Raw genomic sequence first — 21353 nt, 5'->3', positions numbered from 1 at the left:
GGAAAACAAGTGTACTGTTTAGAAAACATGTCCCCCAATAGAGGCAAACCTAAATGCATGGAATGCCTCAACAGAACTCTTAAAAAGAAAAAAGCATTGGCCGGGTGCGGTGGCTCACGCCTGTAATCCCAGCACTTTGGGAGGCCGAGGCGGGTATTGAGGATATTGAGACCATCCTGGCTAACACGGTGAAACCCCATCTATACTAAAAATGCAAAAAATTAGCTGGGCGTGACGGCGGGCACCTGTAGTCCCAGCTACTTGGGAGGCTGAGGCAGGAGAATGGCGTGAACCCGGGAGGCTTGCAGCGAGCCGAGATCGCGACACTGCATTCCGGCCTGGGCAACTGAGCGAGACTCCGTCTCAAAAAAAAAAAGAAATGAGAAAAGCATTGACATCTCTTTGTCACATCAGTCCTAGTTTGTTACGGTGGTGGAGGTGAGGAGAAAGATGGATTTTCGAGACTGGGCACACTAGTAATAAAGCTTTCTGATATTTTCAGAAGAAAAGGAGACTGAAGAGAACAAAGAACTCACTGATACGTGTAAAGAAAGAGAAAGTGATACTGGGAAGAAGAAAGTAGAACATGAAATTTCCGAAGGAAATGTTGCCACAGCCGCAGCAGCTGCTCTTGCCTCAGCGGCTACCAAAGCCAAGGTTTGCCCCTGACAGCCCTTTTCCAGTGCTCTCTTAAGGCATGAATGGTCGTATTGTTTTTAGTTAATTGGGAACATTTAGTATAAAGAGCTTTGCTCCCAATAGAAGATGACTATTTGCTTGAATGGCATTTCTAGGTTAAGAAATCCACAGGAAGGAGGAGGGCGATAGAAATAGTAGATCCAGTCTAAAGGGTGACTTTCATTCCATTCATTGTATCATTTAGCCTTGTAAAGACTACAGAGAATGAAGGCAAATTTTGAAGTCTCTTTAAGGAACTGATTATCATTTTGTTTTTAATTTGCCTGCAGAACTTATCTTGGACTATTGTTCCAATAATTTCTATCAGATTGAAATATTTATGATATTCAAGACAAAAACCCGTTTCCTTGCCTAAATACTTCACCCTGATCTTACAGACTGAAAGGAGAGAGAGACCCTAAAATAGCTCTTTTTCTTCTTGAATTTGCCAGCTTTTCTGGGGGTGGTTTTTTCTATTTATAGTATTAGCTGCAGAGCATATTTAAGAAGACATGAGAATGTTATTTTCCTCTCTGTGTTAATTTAACATTTTAAGTAATTCTAAACATGAATATGTAAAGTTTTGAAAAATCTTTTCCCCTATTCTTCATTCTACTTCAGAAGTAGTTTCCTTCCATTATAGGATACCACATTTCAAGAAACAGTGATTACTAGAACATTGCTAATCATTTTATTTTGAACTGTTTTTGATCTCTTATTAAGATGCTTTTTCATAGTCTTTAATTCCCTGGATCATTCATCTACTGTGAACTACTTCTGTAAGTGTTTAATCTGATGTGATGAACCAATTCAAACTACAAGATTACTGTTTTGAATGACCACCCATCTAACATAGAGACAATGGAGGTTAGGGAGGTGTTTACAGGCCGCAGCAAATGCTCAGTCAACCCAGACAGTTACCTGGCTGATCATCGTTATTATACTAACTTGAAGTCCTACAAATTCATACTACCTGCCTTTTTCCTAATAACTAAAACTAGCTAATACTTCCTAATAACTAAAATTAGCTCAAGAATCAGTAAGATATCTCCTGATCTTTCTGATTCTTGAGCTAATTTTAGTTGTTCTATCTCCCCTACATCCCCCTCACCTCTGGGAAGGTACATGCTTGCTTAAGTGACGACTAATATAACTTGACTCTTTTTCACCATTTGTCTGGTTTTGCTTTTTCATTGCAAACATCTTTTTTAGTCTGTCTTCTGCTACCCTGGAGTGTTTGGGCATCTCTTTGTCTCTGAGCTGTTTAAGTTCTTACTGTAATACTGTCATTAGGTGTTTCAGAGACCTTAAGGATTATTATTATTATTATTATTTTTTTTTGGAGATAGAGTCTCACTCTACCCCCCAGGCTGGAGTGCAGTGGTGTGATCTTGGCTCACTGCAACCTTCACCTCCTAGGTTTTCAAGCGATTCTCCTGTCTCAGCCTCCCAAGTAGCTGGGATTACAGGCGCCCACCACTATACCCGGCTAACTTTTGTATTTTTAGTAGAGACAGGGTTTTACCACATTGGTCAGGCTGGTCTCGAACTCCTGACCTCAGGTGATTCATCTGCCTCAGCCTCCCAAAGTACTGATATTACAAGTGTGAGACACTGTGCCCAGACTCTCACCTTATAAATGAGGAGCTAGAGGTGGAGAGGGCTTTCTCCTTTGTGCCCTTCCTCAGTCTTCAAACCTGCAACCTCAGCTCATTTTTTATTCTTGGTTCCTTCATTTTCCATAGCTATTCAGCCAGCAAATCCTTCATGGTGCTTTAGATCACTGGCTAATGTTCAACTGCCCACTCAGGTCAGCATCTCTTAATCTTTTGCCTGTCTTCTCAGTCCCATTCTCTAACCTGCAGCCAGTGTAATCTTTTTGCTTTTTAACTTGTTCTTAAGTATAACTCACATTCAAATAAATGGACATACTTAAGCCTACACCTTTGTGAATTTTTGACAAACTGAGCCCACCCATGTCACAAGCATCCATTTTAATAAACAACATACCAGCCTCTCCAGAAGCTTCCTCTTATTCCAGTTACTTTGCGTTCCCTGGAGAGTAATCACTAGTCTGTCTCATTACACTGTAGATTAGTTTATCCTTTTTTTTTTTTCCACTTCATATAAATGGAATCCTACATTATTCACAGAAATCTTTAAAAATGCAAATAGGAGCATGTTGCTTTCTTCAGTAACCTCCCTATCTCTCTCAGGTTACAATTTCAAACTCTTTAGTAGAGAACTTAGGATTTTTCTATAATCAGGACCCTACTTAATTCTCAACTCTCATTTCATACCTGTCCTTCTTGAACTGTTTCTTGTAGCTCTGCCAAACAGAATTTATTCTTTTATCTCTATCTAAGCTTTTTCGGACATTCTTTTCTTACAGAGCATGGTTTTTTCTTTCTATTATTTCTTCTCTTTTTAAAATTTTTTTTTGTAGAGACTGGGTTTTGCCATGTTACCCAGGCTGGTCTGGAGCTCTTGGGCTCAAGAGATTTGCCCACCTTGACCTCTCAATGTGTCAAGATTATAGGTGTGAGCCACCTCACCTGGCCAATGTCTCCTCTTGTTATCACTCTGCTGTGCTTCAGTATATGTTGCCATAGGAAGAACTGAAATGGTAGATTACCTTTTAAAAGTTTCACGAGGCTGGGTGCAGTGGCTCACACATGTAATTGCAGCACTTTAGGAGGCCAAGGCAGGAGGATCACTTTTGCTCAGGAGTTCAGAACCAGCCTGTGCAGCATAGTGAGACTCTATCTCTACAAAAAAGAATTTTTTTAAAAGTTTCACAAATGCTTCATGATGTTTTCCTCTGGCCTCATAGCTGTTAATATGAGCAACTTTGGGCACAAAAGATTTGCCTGGTATGCACTACTGATTATCTTACAATGGCCTGACTCCTTCACTGCAGAGAAACTACTTTTATGGATCATTTGGCCTGCCTCTTCACTATTCCATACAAAATTTAAAAGGTGTCCAAAGAAGAATTTCTCTCCAGGTCACTGAATTTTCACTCCCTCATCATCATTCACTCTTCTATTTACTAGGAGCTCGTATCTTCATACTCAAAACACCTAGGTTTCCCTCTGAGTTACGAAAGTGTACAAATGCTCATGCTGCACGACTTGGCACATGTGAACCTTTCAGTGCCACTTACAGCTGGATCTGATAAATTTGATAGCACACATAATCATTTTCATACTACATGGTACTTAGGGGGGTAAGGATTCCACTGAAATTACTATAATTAATATTAACTTATGTAGCCAGTCCAAGTTTCTCTTATTCTCATTTTCTTCTTCTGTGTCTGTAAACAGCTTTGTTATTAAAAGTTTTCCGTAAGAATCTTTTGTCATACAGACGTGGAGTGATAATTAGAGATTCTAGATCTATCTCCTAAATAGATGAGGTGGCATGCTTTATGGCTTCTATTATTGCCCCCTGAAAGGTTCTTCAAGAGCATGTCCATTTTTTCACTGCACCTGCTGACAGGCTGTGAATTGTCTCAACTAAAGGAGTGATGTGTGGGTGTAAGCAGAAGTACCATTGTTTGGATGCTTTGGATCCTTACCATCTGGGTCTTTAGGCTTAGAGGAGAAGGAAGGCCCCAGAACTATTGCCAGAATAAACTGTAAATCCACCATATTAGAGCATGTTCTCTTTTTGTCAGCAATAGTAGGTTCAGTTCTTCCAAGAAAGCAGAGATCACATTTTCTTAAAACCACAGATACTTCCTTTGGATTTATTCTACAAACCACCCCATGTCCACGTTTTCCAAAATGGCGTAAGTAGGTTTGTATTCGTGGCAACATGGTAATTGGATATTAGCTCTGGGACAACGGGAAGACTCTTTCTTACCCCTCAGAAACGTCTCATAACTTGATGCATTGTTTCTGCAATTTCTCATTCTTTTCGTTCTCTCTCTCCTCTCTTTCTCTCATTCATTCTTGCTTTCTTCTTTCTCTCTCCCTCTCTCTCTTTTTCTTTCTCTCACTCGCTTGCTTGCTTGCTTTGTCAGGGTCTTGCTCTGTCGCCCATGCTAGAATGTGGTGATGTGATCACGGCTCGCTGTAGCCTTCATGTCCTGGGCTCAAATGAGATCCTTTCACCTCAGCCTCTCGAGTAGCTGGTTCCACAGACATGTGCCACCACACTCAGCTAATTTTAAATTTTTTTGTAGAGGCAGGGTCTCCCTATGTTGCCCAGGCTGGTCTTAAACTCCTGGTGCCAAGCAATCCTCCCACCTCAGCCTCCCAATGTGCTGGGATTACCGGTGTCAGCCACTGCTTCCAGCATGAAATTCTTTCTGGAGGTGTGAAAATTGTCATTATATATTTTAGTCACAAGGCTTTAACAGACAAGGGTTGATTGAAATTGATTTACACTAAGCATGTTGATCATTGTTACCATACCTTAATAATCCTATTGAGAAGAGACAGAAGGAAAAAATAGCCCATTTGATCATTTTGCCTACAGTTAGTCCTGTTCAGTTTCATTTTTGTATGACTACATAGAAAGTAATTTCTGTTCTACTTGTTGGAATTCATGCTTTGTAATGCAAAATTTGCCTCAACCCTATTCTAGCTGGATTATTACTTCTCATTAATCACTTATCTCAGGTTGTTTCTTCTATGTTCCATGTATTAGGGATCCCCAACCCCAGTGGCTTGTTAGGAACTAGGCCACACAGTGGGAGGTGAGTGTCAGAGCGAGTGATAGCAAGCATTAATGCTGAGTTTTGCCTCCTGTCAGATCAGTGGTGGCATTAGATTCTCATAGGAGTGCAAACCCTTTTGTGAACTGTGCATGTGAGGGATCTAGGTTGTGTGCTTCATGTGAGAATCTAATGCCTGATGATCTGAAGTGTAAAAGTTTCGTCCTGAAACCACCCGCCACCCCCACCCTGCCCCGTAGAAAAATTGTCTTTCACCCTTTTCCATGAAACCTGTCCCTGCTGCCAAAAAGGTTGGGGACTGCTGCCGTGTATCTTCTGTGGCACCATCCCAGACCTCATCATTCTTCTTAGGTCTGTAAAGCCAATATGTGAAGGGTTGGGCCTCTCCCTGTAGCTTCTCCCTGAAACACCCTGGTCATCACTGTTGCCAGACCTTTCAAGAATCCATGATCTGAGCATCCGCTATATTCCTGTTTCAGTTATTTATTGCTATGTAAACTATGTAACTACCCTTGAAGTTAGTCGTTTAAAACCTCAGTCATTTTATTATCTGTCATGATACTGCAGTGAGGAACTTGGGCAGGCTTAGCTGGCAAAATGTGCTCCATGTCGCATTGACCAGAGTCACTCAGTACTACCTCATGGCTGGGCTGTTAGAGAGGGCCAGAGACAACTTCATTTATATGCCTATGCCTAGGCTGAGATGGCTACCATCACTCTCTATACATCCTTCCTAAGAAGCAGGTGTAAGGTAGTCTCCAGGAGTAGTTGGACTTTTTACAAAGCTTAGAACTTTGAGAGAAGAATGTCACAAGCAGCAAGGAGGAGGATCTGCCAGTGGCTTATGACTTGGAGCCCCAAACTGACACAGCATAATTTCTGCCCTACTCTACTGGTGAAATGTTCTGTCCAAATTCAAGGTAAGGGGACAAGGTAGAAGATGTGCCACCTTAACCCACCACAGTCTGCTCTCTTATCATAAATTGTATACCTTTCCCCCACTGAAAAATAGATCTCTCATGACTTTATCTCATTATCATATCAAGCTGAGGTTGGAAGTCTTATGTAAATCAGGTCCACGTACAGATGAGGCTCTTTAGGAGTGATTCCTATTTACCTATTTACAGCTTCTTGAATGCTGATACTGTAATTTGAAGATTTTCTGCACTGGTATAACAGGGGTGAGACACATCAAGGTTAACTGCACTCCGTTCAAGGAGGGTTTGAATTGAAGACATAAAACAGTCATACTTCATGGCAAATTTGAAATCTAGCCAGGCACACATTTCCAGTTCCTTCATCAGGGCCCAGTCCTACTCGCAGAATTGTTCTCCACACAGTTTGACTCGACCCTCTGGGCTTTCAGTTTTTTCAGTTTTTTCTTCTGAGTCTTTTTCCTTTTCCATTAAAAAATTAGCAGAGTTTTGCTTCTTGGCCTGCATTCTACTTTTAGGCCCAGTTTATATTCTTTCTACTTCAGTTCAAGGTATTATACCTTTTTAAGAACTTTGTGGGAATTCTGTGTTTAAAATGTAATCCCCACTTTGGGAGGCTGAGGTGGGCAGATCATTTGAGGGATGTCAGGAGTTCAAGACCAGCCTGGCTAACATGGTGAAACCCCATGTCTACTAAAAATACAAAAATTAAGCCAGTCGTAGTGACACGTGCCTATAGTCCCAGCTACTTGGGAGGCTGAGGCATGAGAATCACTTGAACCTGGGAGGCGGAGGTTTCAGTGGTCTGAGATCACGCCACTGCATTCCAGCCTGGGGACAGAGTGAGACTCTGTCTCAAAAAAAAAAAAAGTAATTCCCATTAGACAAAAGCCACACCTATATTTTCTTGCCTATATAGTTCCCTTTTTGCCCTAGTCTTAGTTAAGATGTTATGAGAACAAAGCCCTCAATTTTTGCCTAGTCTTAGTTAAGATGTTATGAGAACAAAGCCCTTAATTTTTGGATCCCTTTTTGTCTAGTTGGAGGGATCTTAGATTTGTAACTTCAGTAATGATGATACAAAGAAATTGAGAGGTAAACTCGTAGAGGTGACACAGAAAACTAGTTTAAAACTAGGGACAGTAGTTAAAAACAAATATTTCAGCACAGTGATATGAACTAGGCAGAAAACAAAAGCAGAGGCAGTTATTCCTGAAAGATCATAAAGAGCTTGGTTAGGAAATTGTGGGAAAAGTCAAGTGTCCAAACATGGGAGTTCAGAAAGAAAGGAAAGAGTGATGTAGGCAGAATAAAAATAAATATTGGCTGTGTGAAAACTTTCCAAATTTGATGAAAACTTTAACTTCCAGACCTAAGAAGCTCAATAAAAGAATATATATATAGAGGAGACATGCTGTAAAGATGTTTAGACCCAGCACAGTGGCTCACACCATAAGCCCAGCACTTTGGGAAGCTGAGGCAGGAGGATTGCTTGAGGCCAGGAGTTAGAGACCAACCTGGGCAACAGAGAGAGACCCTGTCTCTACAAATAAAGTTTTTAAAAGTTGGCCATGCATGGTCGTGTAATGCCTATAATCCTACCTACTCGGGAGGCTGAGGCAGGAGGATCTCTTGAGCCGAGGAGTTTGAGGTTACTGCGAGCTGTGATTTCACCGGTGCACTTTATCCTGGGCGACAGTGAGACCCTGTCTCAAAAAAACGTCTAAAAGATGCTTAGAGGCCCTCATGTCTAGTAGAAAGGTCTAAGTCATATACTCAAGACTCTTAGAAGTCCTACTATAAATACCATTCAAAAAGCTTTATAGCTGCACCTTGAGCTATTTACCTTCAGGTCATCCTTTGCTGGTAGTGCTCTGGATTGGATCTTTCTCCCAAAGCCATTTCTTAGCTTCAGACTCTGCTGGAAGGAACCAGACATGAGAAATAATGTTTTATTCAAACCCTGCTTTTTCATATTTCCTCTAAATTCTGCCTGAAAACCTAATAGTTTTTTTTTTTTTTTTTTTGAGACGGAGTCTTGCTCTGTCACCCAGGCTGGAGTGCGGTGGCTGGATCTCAGCTCACTGCAAGCTCTGCCTCCCGGGTTCAGGCCATTCTCCTGACTCAGCCTCCCGAGTAGCTGGGACTATAGGCGCCCGCCACCTCGCCCGGCTAGTTTTTTGTATTTTTTAGTAGAGACAGGGTTTCACCGTGTTAGCCAGGATGGTCTTGATCTCCTGACCTCGTGATCCACCCATCTTGGCCTCCCAAAGTGCTGGGATTACAGGCGTGAGCCACCGCGCCCGGCCAATAGTTTTTCTTTACTTCCATGTTCTTCTACCTGCTTACAATAAAATAGAAAAAGAATTTTTCCATTCTGCCTGGAAATGCCCCAACCATATCCTCAAGTGTATTAATTACCCTTTCTATTTCCATATGACTAGAGATGATGGTGTTTCCAAAAGTTGTGCTACTAGATAATAAAGATCTACTTCTTCAACCTTCAATACTGTTTTCCTCTCTTTATATACCTACTGATGGTTTTCTTAAAGCCCTTTCAGCTTACACCCACTATGTGGTCCCAAAGCCAAAGAGGAGCATTTTAGGTTTCTGTTACAAAAGCTCCCCATTTCCAGATAACCAAATTATTTTACAATAGCAAAATTGAGTAGTTTAAAACATAACAATTTATTAAATCTCATAATTTTGTTAAATTTTAACACCGAACAGCTGGGCAGTTCTGCTTCATGTATCAGTTGAGTCATTTAGCAGTCTTAACTTCATAGGTAGGTTTATGTAGGTCTGAGACGGCTTCATTAGAATCCTAGTCCTTGGCAGGGGTAACTGAGGTTTTTTTCCGCTCCATGTAGTCTCAGAATTTCTCTTTGTGGTGTTTCCAGCAGGGTGATCATACTTTGTACATGGCAACTTGAGACTCCCAGAGAGAACATTCCAAGAACAGGACATGAAAGTTTCCAGGATTGTAAGGCCTGGGCTTAGAAAAGGCTACCACTAATTTTTATTGGGCAAGGCAGAGAGCCTGTCTTGATCTGCCTCTTAATGAAATAAAGGCCAGTGAACTTGTGGCTATCTTTAATCTACCACAAGTCCCTTCTAAGAATTACCCAGGAAAGTATCCACTGAAGTATCAGTTATTCCAAAGATGCACTGGAAAATAATTCATGGGCCTTTGGGTTTGGAATTTAAATTTTTGGTTCCAGCTCTGCCATTTACTAGTCTCTTTTTTCTTTTTCTTTCTTTCTTTTCTTTTTTTTTTCAAGATGGGGTTTCGCCAGGCACAGTGGCTCACGCCTGTAATCCCATCCCTTTGGGAGCATCACTTTGGGAGGCTGAGGCAGGCAGATCATGTCTCTACTAAAAATACAAAAATTAGCTGGGCTTGGTGGTGGGCGCCTGTAATCCCAGCTATTCGGGAGACTGCGGCAGGAGTGTCACTGGAACCTGGAAGGTGGAGGTTATAGTGAGTCGAGATTACGCTACTGCACTCCAGCCTGGGCGACAAAGCTAGACTCTGTCTGAAAAAAAAAAAAAAAAAAAAAGACGGGGCTCGCTCTGTCACTTAGGCTGGAAATGCTGTGGCAAGATCACAGCTCACTACAGCCTCAAACTCGCAGACTCACATGATCCTTCCTCCTCAGCCTCCTGAGTAGCTGGGACTATAGGAATGTGCCACCATTCCTGGCTAATTTTTTTTATTTTTTTGTAGAACGGGGTCTCATGTTGCCCTGGTCTCAAACTCCTGGTCTCAAGCGATTCTCCTGCCTCAGCCTTCCAAAACACTGGAATTACAGATGTGGGCAACTGCAACTGGCGTGTTTTCAGTGAACTTCTTGGTGATACAAATGTTTTTAATTTGATGAGGTCCAACCTAATTTTCTCTTTTATTGTTTGTGCTCTTTACATGTCTCGAAATCTTTGGCTTAACCTAAGATCATTTAGATATACTTTGTTTTTTCTTCTAAGAATTTTTTATTGTATACTTTTATATTTAGATCTGTGATCCACTAAGTCAATTTTTGTGAGTGATGTGAGATAGGAGTCTAAATTCATTCTTTTGTATTGGATATTCAGTTTTCCCAGCTCCATTTGTTGACCTACCCCAACCCACCTTTAAACTTTTATTATGAAAGTATTAAAATATATATAGAAGTAGACTGGGCACGGTGGTTCATGCCGGTAATCCCAGCACTTGGGGAGGCCGAGACAGGCAGATCATTTGAGCTCAGGAGTTTGAGACTAGCCTGGGCAACCTGGCAAAACCCTGTTTCTACCAAAAATACAAGTTAGCTGGGTGTGGTGGTGTGCGCCTGTAGTCCTAGCTACTTGGGAGGCTGGTCTTTTTTCCTTTTTTCCTTTCTTTTTTTAAATTGTAAAAATAAAATAAAAATAAAGAAGGGATTTTGCCATGTTGGCCAAGTTGGTATCAAACTCCTAGCCTCGAGTGATCCACCCACCTCGGCTTCCTGAAGTGCTGGGATTAGAGGCATGAGCCATAGCACCTGCCCAGATTCTGTCTTTAAAAAAAAGAAAGAAAAAGAAATTAAAAAAAAAGAATATATACAGAAGTAGACAAAGTAGTAAAATGAGTCTCTGTGTACACATTATCTAGCTTTGGTTATCAAGTTCTTACCAGTCTTGTTTCATTTGTCTCAATTTATTTTATTTTCTGAGAAAGTGTCTTGCTCTGTCGCCTAGGCTGGAGTGCTGTGGCGCGGTCTTGGCTCACCACAGCCTCCGCCTCCTGTGATTACAAGTGTGTGCCACTACATCCAGCTAATGGTTTTTTTTGTTTTGTTTTGTTTTGTATTTTTAGTACAGACAGGGTTTTACTATGTTGGCCAGGCTGGTTTTGAACTCCTGGCCTTCTGTGATCCATCCACCTTCTCAAAGTGCTTGGATTATAGGCATAGGCATGAGCTTCTGTGCCCAGCCTCAGTTTATTTTTGAATCATTGCTTGCCCTATAAACTCAGAGTTTCTTTCTTAGGTTGGGTCTGTGACTTTTGAATCTAAGGTCTTTTTACCTTTTTCTGATATTACATTACTTGAGCTAGAACACATACCTCAGTAGCATGTGTAGGAAGTGAACTTTTTAGTCCTTGATTTCAGGAATGTCTGTTCTATATTCACACTGTTACAGGTTGCTGTACAGGAAATTCTAGTTTGAAATTCATTAGCTCTGAGTTGAAAGGCATTTTACCATTATTTTCAACATCTGATATTACTCTTAAGAAGTCTGATACAGTCCAATTTTTGGGGTAACCTGTTTTTTTGGGACGGTGCCTTTCCAAAAGCTTGTAGGATTGTCTATGTCTTGTGTTCTTAAAACTTCAGTAATGTTTCTTGCTATGGATCTTTTTAATTTTTTTGATACTTGCTGCCCACCCGCTTTTTTTTTTTTTTTTTTTTTTTTTTTTTTTTTTTTGAGATGGAGTCTTGCTCTGCCACCAGGCTGGAGTGCAGTGGAGGGATCTCAGCTCACTGCAACCTCTGTCTTCTGGCTTTAAGCGATTCTTATGCCTCAGCTTCCCAAGTAACTGGGATTACAGATGTGCACCACCACGCCCAGCTAATTTTTTTTTTTTTTTTTTTTTTTTTGAGACGGAGTCTCGCTCTGCCGCCCAGGCTGGAGTGCAGTGGCCGGATCTCAGCTCACTGCAAGCTCCGCCTCCCGGGTTCACGCCATTCTCCTGCCTCAGCCTCCCGAGTAGCTGGGACTACAGGCGCCCGCCACCTCGCCCGGCTAGTTTTCTGTATTTTTTAGTAGAGACGGGGTTTCACCGTGTCGGCCAGGATGGTCTCGATCTCCTGACCTCGTGATCCGCCCGTCTCGGCCTCCCAAAGTGCTGGGATTACAGGCTTGAGCCACCGCGCCCGGCCTAATTTTTTTTATTTTTAGTAGAGACAGGGTTTTTGCTATGTTGGCCAGGCTGGTCTCCAACTCCTGATCTCATGTGATCTGCCCACCTAGGCTTCCCAAAGTGCTGATGTTGCAGGCGTGAACCACCACGGCTGACCAGTGACCTGCAGTTTTAAAAGGAAATATTTTCATATTATTTTATTGAATAATACTTGAAGACCCTATTTTCGTATTATTTTATGAATAACACTTGAGGACCCCCTTTCCACCTACCACCCTCCCCCCCTGTTCCTGCATAAATCTCAAAAACAAACAAACAAACAAACAAACATTTTCTTTCAAACCAGCTGAGTTCTAGGAGTCACATTCTCATAAAAAGACCAGAAATTGATAACATTATTATCTTCAAAGGAAGAGTTATTGATGTATAGCTGACAGAAGTGAGGAGACCTACTTTTTATTTTATACCTGTTTGTAACTTTTCAGTTTATATCATGTACATAAATTTTTTTGTTCAAAAATATAAATTGTATAACATTGTACAGTGATAATGGCTTGAGTTACATAATTGTTTAAAGTTTTGGTGTCATTGATGTAGCTCATTGTAGTTTAGGGTGGCACACATGATCATTAATAGCTATAAAACCTCATTTTCACCTCTTGTCTACATTTCTGAATCTTTCTGCAAATGGGTCTCCATATCTGTAAAACTACAGTTTTTATTTTCAACTGTAGATGAACAAAAAACTAGGCTTTCGTCTAAGTGTTAGGTCTCAGCATAGTTCCCAAAAGCCTATATTAAGTTCCTCTTGCATGGTTGCTCCTAGGTTCTATAGGAAACCTAAGATCATTAAGAGATCAGTAAAGTAGCCGCTTCATGCTGTTTCTTAAGACCTTGGGAAGATGCGTACTGTGACATGCACAGCTGTGGCATGTCACAGCTACTCAGGAGGCTTAGGCAGAAGGATCACTTCAGCCCAGGAGTTGGAGGCCAGCCTGAGCAACATAGGTTTTTTTTTTTTTTTTTTAATGACCCTGCTGCTGCTGCTGCTTTTTTTTTTTAAAAAAAGCCTTGTGCAGAAGCAAGATAAACACGTAAATTCAGCAGGCGTAATAAAAGTGAATGAAAAATGGTGCTGGGAGTTTGTTGGGGAAGTTCTTGGAAGTCTGTAGAGGGTGGGATTGATTACTGGCTAGTAGTTAGGGTCTTAAGCAGATACAAGTAATGTGGCATCTTCCTCTTTGTGCTGTTGAGTTGGCAAGAAGCATGAGTAGGAGTCACCATCGGTCTTGCGGAAAGGAGTGGTAGTCTTCCAGAGTACCTTTCTGTTTAGTACTGTATTTATTTTTCCAGCTATGGATCTGGACCTGGAATTACAGGTGAAATATTGTTTTCCCTTTTGTTTCCACACGTGAGGTCTGCTCACCAAAGAGAAGGGAGAGGCTTTTGTAAGAGTGTCAGGTGCTGAGGAGATCACTGCCTGCCTGCCTGCCTGCCCACCCGTGGAAAAGTCTTAGGGAGGAAAGGATAGTGAGGGGACAGACCGAGTGCCAGGATGGGATGGTAGGTGGCAAAGTACCTCCTGTCCTCATCTTTGGCCCATCAGGGTCCTAGTTTGCCCTCTCCTTCTTGATAGGCCTTTTGAAGGTAGTAGTTTACCACATGAGGCATTTCCTTTAATCTTTTAAGGGTTGGTTTATCTGTTTAAGGACCAGAAATTCAGAGACGTTATTTTAGATTGAAATAAATGTTTAGTAGAAACGTACAAAGGAGACATATAGGGTACCATTGTAAATTATATAATCTCCACTTTGCATATTGTCAGCATTTTCTTAATGTTCTTTAAGCAAATGTTTACCTAAATAGCTTGAATGATCTTTACCCTTAGCACCTGGCTGCAGTGGAAGAAAGAAAGATCAAGTCCCTGGTAGCTCTGTTGGTTGAGACACAAATGAAGAAACTAGAGATCAAACTTCGACATTTTGAAGAGCTGGAAACTATCATGGACAGAGAGAAAGAAGCTGTAAGTATTTGGAATTTTATAGTGGCTTTTTCATGATTAAACCTTGGTCACTTTTCACAAAACACAAGTTAGGTAAAATAAATGGTAGCCTGTTCTCTTGGTCTCCATGGCTAACTTCTGTCCTTTTTCCTATGTTTGATTTGCCATTTCAAAAGGATTATTAGCCAGTGATGTTAAGTAAAAGGTACTCTGTTAACTTTCTAAAGCTAATTCTCTAAATCTCAGCTTCTTGTACATGTTGGCTGTGAAGATACATGATGATATTAAATTCTTCCTTCTACAAAACTTAGAGTTTTATTTCATTACCTACTTGTTACCAATAAAGTAGAAACTGTATAACTCCATTTTCTTTTTTTTTTTTTTTTTTTTTTTGAGACGGAGTCTCGCTCTGTAGCCCAGGCTGGAGTGCAGTGGCCCGATCTCAGCTCACTGCAAGCTCCGCCTCCCAGGTTCACGCCATTCTCCGGCCTCAGCCTCCCGAGTAGCTGGGACTACAGGCGCCGCCACCTCGCCCGGCTAGTTTTTTGTATTTCTTAGTAGAGACGGGGTTTCACCGTGTTAGCCAGGATGGTCTCGATCTCCTGACCTTGTGATCCACCCGTCTCGGCCTCCCAAAGTGCTGGGATTACAGGCTTGAGCCACCGCGCCCGGCCCATAACTCCATTTTCTGATTCAGGAATTTTTTCTTTTTTTCTTTTTTTTTTTTTTTTTAAGTTTTAATTTTTATTTCAGATTCAGAGGTACTTGTGTGGGTTTGTTACATGGATATATTGTATGATGCTTAGGTTTAGGCTTCTATTGAAGCTGTCACCCAAATAGTTAACATAGTACCCAATATGTAGCTTTTCGGTCTTTCACCCTTTTCTCCTCTTCCCCTTTTGGAGTCACCATTGTCTATTGTTTCCATCTTTATGTCTGTATATGCCCAGTGTTTAGCACCTACATAAAACTGAGAATATGGCCGGGCACGGTGGCTCAAGCCTGTAATCCCAGCACTTTGGGAGGCCGAGACGGGCGGATCACGAGGTCAGGAGATCGAGACCATCCTGGCTAACACGGTGAAACCCCGTCTCTACTGAAAAATACAAAAAACTAGCCGGGCGAGGTGGCGGGTGCCTGTAGTCCCAGCTACTCGGGAGACTGAGGCAGGAGAATGGCATAAACCCAGGAGGCGGAGCTTGCAGTGAGCTGAGATCCGGCCACTGCACTCCAGCCCGGGCCACGGAGTGAGACTCCGTCTCAAAAAATTAAAAAAAAAAAAAAAACAACTGAGAATATGTGCCATTTTTTGTTTCTGGGTTAATTCACTTAGAATAATGGCCTCCAGCTGAATCTATGGTGGTGCAAGGGACATAATTTCATTCTTTTTTTTTAATGGCTGTGTAGTATTTCATAATGTATATGTACCACATTTTCTTTGTCCAGTCCACAGTTGATGGGCACCTAGTTTGATTTCACATCTTTGCTATTGCGAATGGAGCTGCAGTAAGCATGCACATGCAGGTGCATTTTTGGTAAATTGATGTATTTTCCTTTTTTCTTTCTGAGACAGAGTCTTTTTTCTTTCTGTTGCCAGGCTGGAGTGCAGTGGCACAATCTCAGCTCACTGCAGTCTCTGCCTCCCGGGTTCAAGCAATTCCCCTACCTCAGCCTCCATAGTAGCTGGGACTACAGGCACGTGCCACCACGCCCAGCTAATTTTTGCATTTTTAGTAGAGATGGAGTTTCACATGTTGGCCAGGATGGTCTCTATCTCTTGACCCCATGATCTGCCCACCTCAGCCTCCCAAAGGGCTGGGATTACAGGCATGAGCCACCATGCCCGGCCAAACAATTTATTTTCTTTTGGGTATATACTCAGTAATGGGATTACTGGGTTAAATAGTAGTATAGTTGAATAATATTTTTATTTCTTTGAGAAACCTCCAAACTGCTTTCCACACTGAACTAATGTACGGTCTCATCAGCAGTATGTAAGTGTTCAGAGATTTCCTTGATTCCTTGACTTCTTCAAAATAAATACTAGAAAGTAGAACTTAATCTCATCTTGAATTAGGAACCACATTTTCTCTTATCTTCCCTCAGATCCATCCTTGGGCTTTCTCACACTTCTCTTCCCTCTCCTATACTGAATGGTAACTGAAATTAGGCCCATCTGGAGTCTTGTACCTAGCATTCCCTGGAACAGAAATTTTTGACATAAGGTCATGGCCCAAACAGGGCCAAGACAATTATGAAAAGGGCCAAAAGTGAGAGTGGAAGTCATAGAAAGTAAGAAATTGGTTATCTTGGGAGAAGTTCTAGAGAAAAAGAGATTAAGTAAGCTCTTTGTGGGAAAAAAAAAAAATTTTTTTTTTTTTTTTAAACGGAATCTTACTGTGTCACTCAGGCTGGAGTGCAGTGGCATGATCTCAGCTCACCACAACCTCCACCTTCCAGGTTCAAGTGATTCTCCTGCCTTAGTCTCCCGAGTAGCTGGGATTATAGCCATGCACCACCACGCCCAACTAATTTTTTGTTTTTTTAGTAGAGACAGGGTTTCACTGTGTTGCCCAGGCTGGTCTCGAACTCCTGAGCTCAGGCAATCTGCGTGCCTCAGCCACCCAAAGTGCTAGGATTACAGGCGTGAACCACCGCACCTGGCCAAAAATACATTTTTTTTGAGTTGACTGGAGAAAGAATTAGTGACTCCCTAAGCATGGGCTAAATTTGAGCATTTTAGTTAGGGCTTTTTCCCTCTGACTATTTTGACTTTTTTATCTACATATGAGATTCTGACTCCAAATGGTAGAACTTTAAAAAGAAATTATTCCAGAATACTGATCATTTTAGGATCACTGTTTACATTTGCCTAAGTATCTTCTTGCATTATTTAAAGTGTTTCTTAGTGGCCCAAGCAAGTCCTCTGTTGAACTCATGATGAGCAGCCCAGTACCTGTCACTATAGCCCTATCCATTTTGTCCTAAGACCATCTGGCCCCATGAGTAGGAAGAAGCTGCTTCAGTAGCTCTCCTACCCCAGCTCTATACCACCCCACCCTCAGTTCCCTGATTAGGAAGGAGCCTAATCAGAGACTTACTGTGCCTCTCACTCCATGCTCTACATCTGTCATTGAGCTTTTGTCTATGTAAGCATCTCTCACACCATTGACCCTCTCCTGCCCTGGGAGCTCATGAGACCTCTGTTTCATCTCTGTCACCCTCTGTGTATGCTGGACCAAATGCAGGCTTCCTTCACAGCCTTACTCTCCTTGCCACCTGTTTGCTTTCTGCTTCTCTGGCCAAGAAGGCCCTTTGCCCCACTTTTTGCCTACCTCCTGCATTCCTCAGCTATGGGTGGCATGGCCTTCACATTTACTGCTATGGCAGTCTCACAAAGCACTTAATTGTACTGTAATCACCAGTTCATGTGTTCGCATTTCTGTACCAGAGTGTATACTTTTTGAGGGTAGGGACTTAATCAGATGTCTTTTTTAACACAGAAGTAGCACATCAGAGGCCCTTACTTAAATGAGTGTGTGCCAGCATTGTTGGCGTAGTTGGGAAAGTGGAAAGGGTAATCCACCCTTAAAGACTTATTTTAATGGGAGAAACAGTCAACAAATAATGACAATACAGTATGCTTGTATAGTACAGCAGTTGTACAGATGGTGCTATGGGAACAGAAAGGAGGCATCCCCAGGAGATGGGGAGAGGGAGAAGTTATCAGAGAAAATGTCCTACAGGTGGAGCTTTGGGGGATGAGTCTTTGTGTTTATCTTTCTCTTATAAGCTTCCCTTTTGACATTTTACGGATTTTCTTAGAGGACCTGGAGTAATAGGGGGGCTGTAATATAGTGGAGTGGATTATTGGTATATGCAGAATTCAAATGATGGTTGGGTAGATCCCACTGGCAACAAGACGTCTTGCTGTCATTTGCAAAGTGTAAGTGATCCATTAATCTTGAATATTGAGGCGACCCTGAGCACTTAAATAATATATCTAGTTTGGCAAGGAGCTCTTTCCTCAGCACTAAGTTGCTTTGTCTTCAAAGAATGAACCTGCTGGTCCCCCAGTTTTTTAAACCTTCTGATGCACCCGTTGTCTGTCCCCTAAGAATAGCAGAGTTCGTATCCCCTTTCCACTTCTGTCCACTGGCCCCCAGACACCAAGGGGCAATGTGTAACTGCTCCACTTCTCTCAGGCCTGCAGAAGTTTCCTTGTGTGGTGTATATTTTTTAAATAACTGCTTAAATTATGTAACTTCACTATTTTTTCTCTTTTGACTTTTTTTTTGGGGGGATAGGGCTCACTCTGTTGCCCAGGCTGGAGTATAGTGGTGCAGTCATAGCTCACTGCAGCCACAAACTCCTGGGACTCACGTGATCCTCCCTCCTCAGTCTCCCAAGCAGCTGGGACTACAGGCATGAGACACTGTGACCAGCTAATTTTTTTTTTTTTTTTTTTTTAAATAGAGACAGGATCTTGCCATGTTGCCCAGGCTGGTCTCAAACTCCTGGCCTCAAGCAATCCTCCTGCCTCCTCCTCCCAAGGGGTTTGAGTTACAGACATGAGCTGCTGTGTCCAGCTTTTTGACTTTTAACAAATGTTGCTTTCTAATCAGATCACACACAATATTTCATAAATATTTTCTGAATAAAACAACACAGCTGAAAATGTTGCAGAAATACTCTCCAGACTCCATCCCAATACACAAGGCTGCTATGCTTGAATTCTTTCATGGTCGACCGTTATTTTGTTTTTTGTTTTTTGTTTTTTTGAGACGGAGTCTTGCTCTGTCGCCCAGGCTGGAGTGCAGTGGCCAGATCTCAGCTCACTGCAAGCTCCGCCTCCTGGGTTTACACCATTCTCCTGCCTCAGCCTCCCAAGTAGCTGGGACTACAGGCGCCCGCCACCTCGCCCGGCTAGTTTTTTGTATTTTTCAGTAGAGACGGGGTTTCACTGTGTTAGCCAGGATGGTCTCGATCTCCTGACCTCATGATCTGCCCATCTTGACCTCCCAAAGTGCTGCGATTACAGGCTTGAGCCACCGCACCCGGCCAACCATTATTTTCTTAATCAGCATTTAATGTCAGCTGTTTGTGGCAGGAAAATTCTTTGAGACAGTCCCTACCCCTACTGAGTGAATGTCAGTAATCCAACTGTATTGGTTATAAATTGCTATGGTTTCTAAGCGATTCAGAAAAGTTAAGAGTATGAAAAATCACCCAAAATGGGAGCTGTAATGTTCTTTATAATGTAAACATGCAAGTCACATCCGTTCTGCCACATCCTGTTGGTTGCAGAGACCAACTCTGGATCTGGGGTAGGTGAAAGTTTTCAGTGGAGACGGTGTAAATATTAGAAAGCAGGATCGTTGGCAACCAGCTTAGAGACTCGTTCTCAGACCAACAAAAATGGGTCATTTGAACTTCAAAATGCCACCCGTTCATTTTGTGTATAATTAAGACATAACCTCTTTCTCACCCTAGCACTAACATCCTATCCTTCCCTGTGGGAAGCAAAGCTATGAATGTTTTTCTACTGATGATTTCCACACAGAATTCTTTTGAAAATTGAGAGAAGTATGACATATGCCTTGGCACAGTGTCTAGCACATACATAGTGTTTGGTAAATATACGCCTCCCATTATGCAAACCAGTAATCAACAAATATATAGAAAATTCTTAAGATTCATAAGCCGGCCGGGCACAGTGGCTCACGCCTGTAATCCCAGCACTTTGGGACACCGAGGCGGGTGGATCACAAGGTCAGGAGATCGAGACCATCCTGGCTAACACGGTGAAACCCCATCTCTACTAAACATACAAAAAAATTAGCCGGGCGTGGTGGCAGGCACCTGTAGTCCCAGCTACTCGGGAGGCTGAGGCAGGAGAATGGCGTGAACCTGGGAGGCGGAGGTTGCAGTGAGCCGAGATCACGCCACTGCACTCCAGCCTGGGTGAGAGAGCGAGACTCCATCTCAAAAAAAAAAAAAAAAAGATTCATAAGCTATTGTTGGCCTTGTGAGCATTTATTGGGTCAGTTACTATGCCAAAGCACTTTAAATGGATTTACTCAGTTTATTTCCCGGCAAACTATGTGAGGAAGCCACAAGCAAGAAAATAATGTTTGCTTTGAATCCTCTTATTCAAGAATCCAGCAGTGATGTCGGATGACAACATAAGCCACTTCTTTGTTAGCCCTTCTTACATTCCAGACTGGAGCTTGAACCTGGTAGGTTGTGTACCTCAGATTACATGAGTCAGAAATGACAGAGCCAGATATCAAACCTGTTTGTTCTGTTCTCTGTATTTATCTAGTACTTCATAATTTATAAAGAAATGAGCTTTTGCTATTTCATTTTAACCTAGGGACTCTGAGATATATATGCAGCTTCTGTCATCCTTCTATTATGAATCAATAAAGTTGATACTCGAGACAGTGAATAGATCAGCTAGGAGTAGAGGCACCTAACTCTCCACCTCCCACACTGCCTCAGTTCATTTTAGGGTGCACTCTTGCTCATCTTAACTCAGTAAGCAGTAGCTTTAGGATAACGTTTTCTTAAATGGAACATTTGGTTTGTTTAAATAGCAATGGGTTTCAGAAATTAAGACTCACAGTCAAATATAAAGCTTTTTTTTTTGTCTGATGACTTAAAGCCAGATGTTCTTTTTAGTCTTAAGTAATTGTAATTAGATGTAATCATATAAAAATTTCAGGGCCAGGCATAGTGGCTCATGCCTGTAATCCCAGCACTTCAGGAGACCAAGGCGGGAGGATCACCTGAGGTCAGGGGTTCGAGACCAGCCTAGTCAACATGGTGAAACCCCGTCTCTATTAAAAATGCAAAAATTAGCTGGGCGTGATGGCGGGCACCTATAATCCCAGCTACTTGGGAGGCTGAGGCAGGAGAATCACTTGAACCCGGGAGGCAGAGGTTACAGCGTGCAGAGATCATGCCATTGTACTCCAGCCTGGGTGATAATAGCAAAATTCTGTCTCAAAAAAAAAAAAAATCCCAATTTGTTATAGGTATCATGAACTCAGCTATAATTAGTAGCTATTCCAGCTTCCTCATATTTTAAAGCGTTAATATTAAAGGAAAGGCAGTTATGGAAGTTATAGAGTCTGTCAGGGAATTGGCATGAGAAAAGCACTCCAGTTC

The 21353-nt window shown here is 42.0% G+C and overlaps 1 protein-coding gene and 3 long non-coding RNA genes across 6 annotated transcripts in view; 2 read left to right on the top strand and 2 right to left on the bottom strand.

Moving 5' to 3' along the window:
* Positions 1-21353, top strand: part of SMARCC1 (SWI/SNF related, matrix associated, actin dependent regulator of chromatin subfamily c member 1) — a 197754-nt gene that overhangs the window by 144656 nt on the left and 31745 nt on the right. For all 3 annotated transcript variants that reach the window (XM_028844071.2, XM_015131071.3, XM_077992467.1), the window contains 2 exons: positions 503-657; positions 14067-14201. In XM_028844071.2, coding sequence (XP_028699904.2) covers positions 503-657; positions 14067-14201 — 290 coding nt within the window. The remainder of the gene's footprint in view (positions 1-502; positions 658-14066; positions 14202-21353) is intronic.
* On the top strand, positions 2887-9857 carry LOC144339172 (uncharacterized). The gene is made up of 3 exons (XR_013413895.1): positions 2887-4757; positions 6947-7091; positions 9773-9857. It is a non-coding gene; the product is annotated as an uncharacterized LOC144339172 (long non-coding RNA).
* Positions 7751-10875, bottom strand: LOC144339147 (uncharacterized). The gene is made up of 2 exons (XR_013413869.1): positions 9712-10875; positions 7751-8290 (listed from the first exon to the last, which is right to left on the bottom strand). It is a non-coding gene; the product is annotated as an uncharacterized LOC144339147 (long non-coding RNA).
* On the bottom strand, positions 18659-20690 carry LOC144339152 (uncharacterized). The gene is made up of 2 exons (XR_013413874.1): positions 20135-20690; positions 18659-18851 (listed from the first exon to the last, which is right to left on the bottom strand). It is a non-coding gene; the product is annotated as an uncharacterized LOC144339152 (long non-coding RNA).

The sequence above is a fragment of the Macaca mulatta genome, chromosome 2, assembly GCF_049350105.2.
Source record: "Macaca mulatta isolate MMU2019108-1 chromosome 2, T2T-MMU8v2.0, whole genome shotgun sequence".
Lineage (NCBI taxonomy): Eukaryota > Metazoa > Chordata > Mammalia > Primates > Cercopithecidae > Macaca > Macaca mulatta.
This window is presented reverse-complemented; position numbering and strand designations above follow the sequence as displayed.